The 12,181-nt window shown below is 42.1% G+C and overlaps 1 protein-coding gene across 3 annotated transcripts; it reads left to right on the top strand.

Annotated features, from left to right (window-relative positions):
• The first annotated feature begins 2,995 nt into the window (after nt 1-2,995).
• hykk.2 (hydroxylysine kinase, tandem duplicate 2) lies at nt 2,996-12,001 on the top strand. 3 transcript variants are annotated; one of them, XM_010895978.3, is made up of 5 exons: nt 2,996-3,080; nt 6,589-6,897; nt 8,791-8,933; nt 9,838-10,018; nt 10,317-12,001. In XM_010895978.3, the coding sequence occupies exons 2-5, from the start codon at nt 6,594-6,596 to the stop codon at nt 10,793-10,795; spliced, it is 1,107 nt and encodes a 368-aa protein (XP_010894280.2). In that variant the 5' UTR covers nt 2,996-3,080; nt 6,589-6,593; the 3' UTR covers nt 10,796-12,001. The 3 variants fall into 3 exon arrangements, with proteins under 3 accessions (XP_010894280.2, XP_010894279.2, XP_019904329.2); XM_010895977.3 differs by lacking the exon at nt 2,996-3,080 and adding an exon at nt 4,404-4,494; XM_020048770.2 differs by lacking the exon at nt 2,996-3,080 and adding an exon at nt 5,818-6,029.
• The last annotated feature ends 180 nt before the right edge of the window (nt 12,002-12,181 follow it).

The raw sequence follows: 12,181 nt of genomic DNA, 5'->3' as shown, positions 1-12,181 counted from the left end.
GGAGAGATCCTGTTTGTAATGTAAGCACTTTGAAATGGATAGACAAAGCTGTGGATGCAAGGACTGAGCATTCATGATAGCTCATCCAGATTGCCCCTTTAAGGTCCTTAGTCACATTGAAATGTAGATTATCCTGAACCATGAAACAAATACATAAACAAACACAAAAATTTTTCCAGGATTAAAACACAAATAAGCGAGTTAAAACATAAGAAAGGAAAAAACGTTTCTAAATATGTATAATATGTACTTTAATATTCATTAGACCGATTTTCATATTGAGTTTGATCCATTTCACAACCACCGGTGAGCTGGATGATGCCATTAGCGGAAACCCCTAAGCAGAGGCTGTCATGTCTCCAAACTCCACTCACATTTACTCATTTGGAGAGGTTGGGAGGGGATGTTGTGAGGGGAGTTTGGGAGGAGATGTTGTGAGGGGAGTTTGGGAGGAGATGTTGTAAGGGGAGTTTGGGAGGAGATGTTGTGAGGGGAGTTTGGGAGGGGAGGTTGTGAGGGGAGTTTGGGAGGGGAGGTTGTGAGGGGAGCTTGGGAGGAGATGTTATGAGGGGAGTTTGTGAGGAGAGGTTGGGATGGGAGGTTGTGAGGAGAGGTTGGGATGGCAGGTTGTGAGGGGAGGTTGGGAGGGGATGTTGTGCGGGGAGTTTGGGAGGAGATGTTATGAGGGGAGGTTGTGAGGGGAGCTTGGGAGGAGATGTTCTGAGGGGTGGTTTGTGAGGAGAGGTTGGGAAGGGAGGTTGTGAGGAGAGGTTGGGATGGCAGGTTGTGAGGGGAGGTTGTGAGGGGAGGTTGTGAGGGGAGGTTGTGAGGAGGGGTTGGGAGGAGGGGTCTGGCAATCTAAAGACATTGTTCTGCGGCAGCATATAGGGAGGAGAGACAGAGTGAAACTCCCAGAATAATTTTAACAGTTGTGTGTGGGCCTATATTTGATTTTTAATAAATATCCTTCTTTCCCTGAGAAAACGAAGAGAGTGGGATCTCAGCCAGGAGAGCAGATATTAACAGTCCTTATTGAGACATTAGGGAAAACTGTCCTGCTCAAGGGCTGACAACTGATTTTTCACCTCATCGACTCTGGGATGCGATCCAATAACCATTTAGTAAAATTGCCCAACCCACTTTAATGCAAGGTTATAATTGCTGTTCGGTGATATACTGCAGAGTGCCATCACAGCAGTAACATTTGTGAGCTGGTACCATCATGTTGTAAAACAACCAACACGTATCTGTTTATATATTTTCCCTTGTCCTGTATAATTTGAATATTTGCACATTTTCAATCCACTCGTACACTGTCCATAGCTAAAAAATACACTTAAATTTGCTTCTCGTTTAGAATTTCAGTTCTCAATCTTTTATAATCGTTAATAATAATTGTTATTAAATTGCTCCTTTTGCCACTTGCTTTTGCAATGAGTCTTGCAAAAGAGAGGGAGACGGAGCAGGAGCAGATGGAAAGAGAGAGGGGGAAATAGAAGGAAGGGAAGATTGTGAGGGTAGAGAGGAAGGTGAAGGATAGAAGAGAGAAAGGAAAGAGGAGATAGAGACAGGGGTGTTGGGAAATGAAGTACAACTCTGAGTCACTGGCTCCCATTCGTCTGACTGATAAAGGACAGATAATGGAATGATATTGGACAGATATAGGACTGATAGAGAACAGTGGTGGACGCTGAGGTACTTGACCGGTTGACATTTTCTCTTTGCATCTGTTTAGTTGGGAAGAATGTCTTGTGACAGGCAGCCAGGAACGGCCCGGGTGGAAGCGTGGCCACAGATCCTCGGGCTCAGGCCAAACAGACAGTTTCCTGTGTAACCTGAGAGAATTACCAAGATAAACACACACACACACACGCACACACACACGAACACAGCAGTACAGTGGCTCTGCAGGGCACCCATTCTCTTGCGTATGCCCCTAAATATTTATCTGTGTGAGCTGCTAGTTTATCAGACCCATCAGTGAATCTATAAAAATGAAGTGTCCATTGTGTGCATACAGTCTCTGGTGTTTCCTCTTTTCAATCGAGGAATTAACTGCCTGTGACATGTTAGTGTGGTTCCCATGTTACTCATCCACCCACACCTGGGTTGAAACACAGCATAGCAGTTACAGAGTTTAGCCTTTATTGGGGAACTCGAACGCTGGTTATACAATGTGCTGCTTTGAACAACAGCCTGGTATCAAGTAACATTAGTCATACAATGTTACCTGGGTCACACCTGAGCCATACAAGGAAACCACTGATGGTCAACAGTTTCAACCAGATAGTTCTAAACAAATACAAATCGTATTCACACATTTCAGGTGAATTATAAATTAAGTATGTTACAGCAAAATGTGGAGAATGTGAAGGGGTCTGAATACTTTCAGAGGCATTGAATAAATCTGCCTCAGCGACAGTTTTGAAAATGCTGGATCCCTCACAACCCTTTGAATTGTATTAATGGGCTAAACTTTCACGCTCATCATATTTTATACCCTTAATTTAGATGTACTGCAGAAACTATTTTACCTCAAAAATAAGTTGAAAATAAAAAGCAGTTAACACAGTCTCAAGACCGGCTTGTCCTAGAGACACAGCAGGCTTATTCTGAGTGGTAAAACTACTATGCCCATGGAATGTCAAGCAAATTAAAAAGATAAGCTTGGTGGTATAAGCCTGGTGCCCATAAGGCTTTTCAAATGTTTTTATAGATGACCTTTTTTTGTTCACAGTGATTGATTTTCTTAAAGTGAGTGTATTCAATATCTGTTCATTTGTATAAGTTTTCATTATTGCTGTAAAACAACTGCAAAAGAGACCTAGTGTGTCTCAGCTTGGTTTCTATGTATCTATAAATGTCAAATGGAAAAGCCACAATGAGCCGTATTATAACACGGAATGAAGTAGGCCAAGCCAGAGCCGTTGAAAAAGGGAGTGGCGACACTCCCATAGACCGCCATAGGAACTTTGGAATGCGGAAGTAACACGTGTCGTGGAGCAGCCAATAGTTCCAAACACTGATTGTTCCAGCACTGAAGACCATTAATATTAGGAGCTTCCGAAGTACGCTTGCTGGTAAGTTGATGAAATTATTGTAATTTTGACTATTAAACACATTTTCCGCCCCCTCTCATGAATCTAGTCAGTAGTTTTGTTTTATGTAGCCAGTTTCAGTTAATGTTTATTGGAAGATAATAGATGTTTTCAAAAGGATCAAATTATGATTTGTCAATATAAACACAATATACAGTAATATGAACATTAACAAAACACTAGTACAACTGGGTGAGGAACAGCCAAACTCGGCTAACAACATTGGATAAGACCATTAACTGTCAAAAGTAATACTGAGCACTAATAAAAAGGCAGACAGCCGTTTTCAGATGTGCTGTCCAAGCTCTTTTAAAGAAGCACAAATTAACTGACAATGTTGAGGACCGTAGTGATCATCCAAAGAAAAACTTGCTACAGCAGATGAAAGACACATTATGCCACAAACAGCATCATCCCTTGTTTTCGGAAGATGTTTAGCAGTGCCATCAGGTCAGAGCTGCAGAAAACAGTTGAACCCTGGTACACCCATCTATTGTCTGGAGAAGTCTGGTCAGAAGTGGCTGTCATTGAAGATTTGGGGCAAAAAGATGTACCTCCGACATAGAAAATAGGCCAAGAGACCTGGATATGCAGGAAAATGACAGCAGGTGCTCTGGACTTTATATATGTAAATGTATATATATATATATATATATATATATATATACATATACATACATACATACATACATATATATACACAATTTATATATTATGGGTTAGGGTTAGTTGTATATGTATTATTCATTTTTGTGTGTGTGTGTGTTTTCTGATACATGGTTTAGTCTATGATTAAGGAAGGACGAATGGGTTCATTGGCCATACTGAAATCAATCCCATTAACAGGAACAAAGTTAATTCACTCAGTAATCATATAAACACAAAAACGTATTAATGCTGTTTCCGTCACTCTCCCCCCCCAAAAAAGTAGATTGTATGCATTTAATGTTAGCGTAAACATAATAATCAATGTACATTATGCGTCAATATTTACCTATAATTGCTGCAAATATAGCTGCTGCTGTCTGTCCCGCTTAAACTCATTCAAACTGGTTGACAGTGCAGCTCTGTTTGGAACTATTGAGAGCAGGATTAGTGGAATGAAACATTTCTCAAAATAACACAACTCTCTTCTTAACTTATATTCTTAACTATAGGTTTCTCAATGTGATCAACTTCTACCAAATATACTGATTGAATTTGTCCTCAAACGGACGTTCGCGCAGCAACCTATAAGACTGAAACGTTGTAAAATGCTGTGGGTCTTGAACAAACTTCTTGTATCTGATTTGTACGTCACCACGTAGTGGTGTGTCGTTTTTCAGTTATAGAAGCTAGTGGTCAGATCTGCACAGACCTTAAAATATCTGCGCTTATTACTTTGTAACGCTCGCTGGTAAGTACATGAAGAAGTTTCATGTTTTAAAGCAACAGTACTGTATCCAGTTTGCGTAGTTAATAGATTTTTACTAGAGGCTAAATAAATCGTTAATTGACCCTTGAACTTTAAACTCGGTCATCCAGCTCTGTGGGAAGCAGACTGCTAGCGGGCTGAGCGAGAGAGCGCTAGCAACGTCTAGACCTGTGGTCTGTTCTGATGCGTGTTTTTTGTACAGTGTAATTATTGATTGTGTGTATCTTATTTTTATATTATTATTACTGTCACTTTTTTAACCTTTAAATGCACTGTCGGGAGAAGGAAAACCAAGCATTTCATTGCCATAACTTGTTATTGCAAATGACAAATAAACCTTTTGAACCTCGAAGTTTGAACCTTTCTGTAGACCTGCAGTGTGGCTAATCGACCTTTTCTACACGTTATTACCAGAGGCGTCGCTAGGATCACAATACATTCTGCGCTTAGCCCACCCTCCCGCCCATTGAATGTACATGCGGACAATTTCGACGTACACGCAATTTTTTTGGTCCATTTGAGATCCGGGGCTGTTCATAAAAGATCCGAGGCTATAGCCCCCGGACGCTCAGGCCTAACGACTCCAGTGGTTATTACGTTATATTACATCGTTATTGCCACGGCCATTATGGCATATTCTATTCTCAGTACCGCGACTCCATGGAAGGATATGTTATTGTCTAGCTGTCATGAACTCGTTGAACCTTCAGCTGTATGTGCGGGGCTCATGTAGGGCTGCTTTTGTAAACAAGAGCCGGCCGGTTGCCACGAGACGTACAGGGCAACCGGAGGCGCACACACAATATTGTGATCCGGTAGCTTATGTTAGTGTTTTTCTTATACATGTTTTAACTATTTAGTCAATGTTACAACACTGTAAATTGCTAATAATTGAACATTTCAATTGTCTTTCCTTTTGAAATGTGTGTAATGTTTAGGTGCGTTATTAACTTTAAATTATCTTTCTATTAACAGTTATTTTCCACTTTGCTTTGGCAATGAAAGCAAATCTTTAGGGAAGCCCAGGCCTAACGTAACCACTGGCCATGAATATTCAAACTTAAACTAAAAAAATACATGTTTTTGCACCATAAGAGGGCTTGGCGATATATGGTTGAGAATACTCTTAAATGAAAGCTGACAGTCTGAACTTAACTCGCATAATTGATGAAGGATGTAGAAGTGCTGGAATACATAGCCAAACGACTTTCACTGTACAAATGCATCCAGAGTTCACTGTAACTGATTAATATAGACATAATATTAATTATTTGCTATTCTTTGGTGCCCTAAAATCAGAGGGCTGTAGCAAACATCTATACAAATAGCTTAAAATAAAAGCTGAACAAAATAAACCTGATTCTGATTTCATATCCTAACTTTTGGACTATCACAGAGAAACATGGTCTTGCAAAATAATTCAGCCCCCTGACCAATTCCCTTGTGATACTGAATTACAAATGGTATGTTGACATTTTTTATATTAAAGCTGCAAGAACAACGGTAAGCCTTTTGAGGTAGGTATGTGCCAGCTATGCACACAGTGTCAGAGTTATTATTGTCCTAGTTCTTGGTGTATTTGCTCCTGGTTCAGGTTGTTTTGATGATGCCTATGAACAGCCATTTTAAAATAGTGCCGCAGATTTTCATTGGATGAGGTTTTGACTGTGTCACTGTAAGACATTCATAGTTTTGTTCTTGAGCCACTCATGTGGCTTTGGGATTGCACTTGGGACCGTTAAAATGCTAAAATGGGAATTTGTGGACTGAAGCAGGTTTTCTTGAAGTTCGGCGCAAAACATCCAATTTCAAAGTACTGTTTTTATTTCAGTAACATGGCATTGGTCTGGCTTCTGAATACTTATGAGTTGGATATCATAACATTTGAGAGACATAAAGTGTAAAAGGTCAAAACATTTAAACACTCAGTTTGTCCGTTATGTGAGAAAATTAAGGCTTTATTTTGCAAGCAAATATAATTTCCACGACCCAGTTGTCTCTATTGTTGAGTGTTTGCTCTAGTATTCTTGTTCATTTACTGTTGCAAACTTTTCTATTTGCTTTCTATCTTTCCAGAATCAATGTCAGCCGCCAACTCCAAACCGAACCTCAGCCATGCACAGGTGTCTGAGCTAGTGAAGAGGCTGTTTGGCTTGACGCCGTCCCAGATAAGCCCGCTGCCCAGCTACGATGACCAGAACTTCTGTGTTTCAGTGAGCGAGGGTGGCCAATATGTCCTGAAGGTCTTGAACTCCACTGACAGTCAGAACACAGTTGTGGCGGAGCTGCAGACTCTGGCGATGGCCTTACTGCTCCAGAGAGGGCTCCCCTCACAGACCGCCCTGCCCACCGTCTCAGGACAGCTCATCAGCCAAGAGGACATTGGTATGTATGAAGCCTGCGCAACGCGGCTTCACAGGGTGTGTCCATAATGGCCAGGTCGTACATTAAACTCAGATGCATTGTGTAATTAGGCAATAAGGGCGAGATAAACGGGGATGTGGTATATTTAAGCAAAAAGGCACAAGGGTCTGTAGAATATGGCCAATATGTCATGGCTAAGAGCTGTTCATAGTTATAATGCATCACAGAGTATCCACAGCATTAGCCATGGTATTTTGGCAATATATGACAAACTCCTGAGATGTCTTATTGCTTTGATAAACCAATTACCAACATTATTGGATTAGTAAAAAGCATGACATGTCATGCCCATGGTATACGGACTCATATACCAAAGCTTTCAGCCAATTAGAATTTAGGATTCAAACCACTCAGTTTGTTGGTGGAGAGTGCCTGCCTCAAGTGGAGGAGTTTAAGTATCTAGGGGTCTTGTTCACGAGTGAGGGAGGGATGGAACGGGAGATTGACAGACGGATCGGTGCAGCTTCTGCAGTAATGCAGTCGATGTATCGGTCTGTCGTGGTGAAGAAAGAGCTGAGCCGCAAGGCGAAGCTCTCGATTTACCAGTCAATCTACGTTCCTACTCTCACCTATGGTCATGAGCTTTGGGTCATGACCGAAAGGACAAGATCCCGGATACAGGATAGGGTGAGAAGCTCGGTCACCCGGGAGGAGCTCAGAGTAGAGCCGCTGCTCCTCCACATCGAGAGGGGTCAGCTGAGGTGGCTTGGGCATCTTTTTCGGATGCCTCCGGAACGCCTTCCTGGGAAGGTGTTCCGGTCCCGTCCCACCGGGAGGAGACCCCGGGGAAGACCTAGGACACGCTGGAGGGACTATGTCTCCCGGCTGGCCTGGGAACGCCTCGGTGTCCCCCCGGAAGAGCTGGAGGAAGTGTCTGGGGAGAGGGAAGTCTGGGCATCCCTGCTTAGACTGCTGCCCCCGCGACCCGGCCCCGGATAAGCGGAAGAAGATGGTATGGTATGGTAAACCACTCAGTTTATAATTAAGAAGTAAGGCAGTCTGCATGATTCAACCTGGAGTGTCTGGATACCACCACTTCCATTCTACTCAGGTTACCAAAGAAGAACAGGGAAAGTGTTTTTTGTTTTTTCATACTTATTTTATACATTCCTTCAGTAAATCAGCATTCAGGTTTGAAACCACCCGGGTAATAACACATTCTTAGACAACCTACTCTTGAACTAGAAGCCCATGATAGCTGGCTGGTCTGCGTTTATATTTCCTGAGGTTCTAGTCCATGTTAGTGACCCCTTAAGTCTTAAGATTCTCTTTTCTCCCTCATGCTTAATCTATTTAGCAGAAATTGGGACTGATATGTGTAGACCAGAGCTATGAAATGAACCAGAAAGTATACATTTGGCATTGCATTTTAACGTAATTGAGTCAAGATACTTTATCTGAGTAATGGAAAGATAAAGATCTGCATCTGAGCTTTTTGTTTATCCTGCACTGCCACTAGATGCTTGGCATACTTCATTTTATTGTTATTGACGTAAAAACCACACAACAGGATGAGCTCATACCCCAAACTGCCTTCCATCATCTGAGTGCTGCAGATGTCCAGCCAAAAATCAGTCAGATAGAGGCGTCTTTGCCAGTAATTAGGGAAATTTGAACTATTCAAAACAAACTTGAGCAATTTGATTACCTTTACCCCATCTGAGGGTGTGCTATTTTTGCTCAGAAGCCTTGCCGTGTTTCTGAGAGGGTGCTGATTGGATCATCCATTTATTTTTGGCTAATACCCATCCCCATCTAGTGGATTATGATCAGACGGATGAGTTTGATTAAATGGAATATTGAATACATAGATGTATCTTGAAATATACCGGATGTGATATTTTCTTCTGGTAGACTGCGGATTTGGCAGACAGAAGTACGTGGTGAGACTGCTGACCTATTTACCGGGAACCCCTATCGCCAAAGTCCCCTGCTCTCCACAGATCCTGTATGAAGTCGGCAAAATGGCTGCCAAGATGGACTTAGTCCTTCAGGAAGTATGATTATCTTCACTTAGTTCACCCAAGGTGCTTTCAAGTAAGCTAGCAGTTGCAAATCTTTCTTTGTACATTGGATACATTTAGGTTGGTAAGACTTTAATGTAGGGAAGTTATAGACTATTAATGAAACCAGTCGTAACATCTTTCAGTACTCTAGTATCATTCATAGCAACGTTCGTAGGATATTCATTCAGTATAATTGAGGTATAAAATGTCAGAACTTTTGGTATTCATAATGTGTCTATATGACTATTGATAACACCTTTCAGTGTTAGTTAGTGTCATTAGTTTGAAGGAGCGCATTGAATGATTCCCTAGCTGTTGGCTGTATTTCTATTTGAGACATAAGCTATTATTTCCAGATGTTTATTTTGAAGGCGAAATTAGCTTCTCACTATTATGGATTAATTACTATATGTGCTTCTCATACATCCCTATACAACAGAGGTGTAAGAAATACAAGGTAAAAGCACTCTGCCTTATAGACCCTAGAAAGCTGAACTTGCCAATTTCTCCTTTAAAGAAAACAAGAAATCAGTGTTTCCTTAAAGCAAACATAACATTGTGAGCAGTTCAAATGTGTTGCAAATGATTTAGATTTAAATTATAGACATTTAGCTGATGCAGTCATCCAGAGCATTTTACGGTGGTGGTGGTGGTTATCTGGTGGCCTGAAGGTGGATGTTTTGAAGATATAGCTTCTCCCTCTTCTCTTCCACTGTTGCCTAGAGCTGCTTTTCTGGGGCTCTTTTATCCTCTCCCTGATAAGGCCTGACTCGGGGCGGTCATAAAGGGGAAGCTAACCTGCGTTCAAGGGCCCCGTTTGGCAGCCCCTGGCCAGGTGTCTTGAGAGACCAGTAGTTGTTGACTAACGCCTGACGATACCAGTCTCTTTTCACAGATGAAGCATCCTCAACTCCATCTTCTTAACAGGGGGACGTTCATCTGGAATCTGTCCAACCTCCCTCTCCTGGAGTCCTACCTCCCTGTAATGGATGGGGATCCAGTTCAGCCGATCGTCAAGGCGGTCATTCAGCAGTACCAGGCCCGTGTGCTTCCCAGACTGAGCTGCTTCCGCAAATGTAAGTCTCTTCTGTGCACCTGTGTCACGTTCACTTGACCTCACCTGAAGGAAGTGTGCCGAAACAGGGAAGGATCACTTGGTATAGGTCACCAGAAGGAGCAAGAACGCAAGGAAGTCCTGTGATGCGTTTGCTCAGCGCCACGCCAAAATTCGGTCTCTATACATCATCATTTTTAAAGCCACTCTGCCCGTCCCGTCTATTTCATGTACAGCCTTCACCTGAATTCTATTTGCGATGTATTTTTAAACAGCACTTTTGGTGTTTCACATGAATTTTTAAGTTTGTGTCTGCACAGGTCTTAACCATGGGGACTTCAACGATCACAACATCCTGGTGCAACCGGACGATTCCGCCGGCTACAGAATCTCTGGCATTCTGGACTTTGCGGACATGAGCAGTGGGTACTATGTGTATGAGCTGGCCATAGCCATTATGTACATGATGATCGAGAACCCTACACCCCTGGACGTGGGGGGTGTCGTGTTGGCCGGCTGGGAGACTGTTATTCCCCTCAACCAGGCCGAGAGGGACTCCCTCTACCTGCTGGTGCTCTCTCGCTTCTGCCAGTCCCTGGTTGTTGCTCGCCACACTGTGGTCCAGCACCCAGAGAACAAGGAATACCTCATGATCACGGCCAAGACAGGCATCCGCCATCTTTGTCAGCTCTGGGAACTGGGCAAGGAGGAGGTGGAGAGAATCTGGTTCGAGGGTGCGGCCCGATATGTTCCCGGGGGCGACCCAGTGGCGCTTCCTGAGCCCAAGGTGGTTCAGTAATAATAATAATCATCATCATAGAATACCATGTGAAAAGCATTTTTCTTCATAGAAGAAGTTCTGGAAAAGGTGTGGCCTTAATTAGGCACTGGGCAGACAAATTAATGTAATGGGCATTTCAATCGTCCAGATGTGGTCAAATAAAGGCAATCGTCCAGGTTTGGTGAAGTAGATGAGGTTGTGGCGGTAGAGTTTGAGAAATTGGAATTGTGACTTTGGTCTCACTTCGAAGGAGAGCTGGTATATATCACACCGATGTTGTGAACATCCCTGAGATCTTAAAAGGAAGCAGCGTCTATTGGATTTTTTTCATATCCATTATCATCTACGGGCCTGTCTCTTTACAACAACAGCATCCGTGCCTAACCATTCTGATTTTCCCACCTCGCTGCTCTCTCGAACAGGGAGTCACATGGGTCAATGTGTGTGAAGGACCAGTAGCTTTCCTTTTGAGCCGTTTGATGGAGTCCCTGGAGTTTATAGTTTTCACTTTCTTTGAGTCGATTGTGTCCAGAATTTTCCTGAAGTGCATGTTCATCTAATTATTTCTTAATTTTGTAATTGTTTCTAATCATCGCTGAGACTACCTGTTGTTTGACAGATTGTCTTTGATCAGTCAGACTGTGTGATCAAACATTCTGAAGACCTGTTTTAAAAGATAACCTTTCTCAGATTCTGACTGTGACACTCGTGTATTAATCACCACCAAAAAACAACATAATGATAATTCTGTTATCTTTCATGGTCTGTGGGAACACAGGTTAACGTTTGACTGAAGTCATGTTGTGTATTGTTTTTAAGGCAATTAATAAAACAATTCCATTGCTGGTGGTTCCTTTAAAAATGGCATCTTGATTTACTGTGTTAAATATCCAGATTAAAGGCTGTAGGTTTAGTTGAATAAGGTGTCAATGCAAAAACTTACTGTGAAATTACTACTGCATTTATTAGTGCCCTGAGTCAATTGCGTCTAACAATAATGTGTAATGCATTTTTGTCAATTAAGCGGTTAAAAAAGCTGATGCACACGTCAATGAAGTGTTGGTGCCAGTATGTTATGTACGTTGTCTGTTGAATCTGCAAAATCGGCAGTGTATCAAATACCTGTTCTCCCCACTGTACTTTATGCAACAGCATAAATAAAATGCAGACAATTGTACTGGTCAGGAGTGAGCCCAGTGTTGATTGTGCTGAGTTTTTACTGTTTACCTAGTCATTAATGTTGTCGAATGCAATCAGGTTCAAGTCCGGTCCTCCAAAAGCACCATTAGAGCTGTCAAAAAGGTTACGAACCAAGTGAGACAAAATGGCTGTCGTCATTAAGACTGACATGTTTTTATTTTATTTGTTAATTACATGTTTGAGTTGGCTCTAGAATCTGTGCCA

This window comes from Esox lucius, chromosome 8 (genome assembly GCF_011004845.1).
Source record: "Esox lucius isolate fEsoLuc1 chromosome 8, fEsoLuc1.pri, whole genome shotgun sequence".
NCBI classification, from domain to species: domain Eukaryota; kingdom Metazoa; phylum Chordata; class Actinopteri; order Esociformes; family Esocidae; genus Esox; species Esox lucius.
Note: the sequence above shows the minus strand (reverse complement) of the source record. Positions and strands in the feature narration are given on the sequence as shown.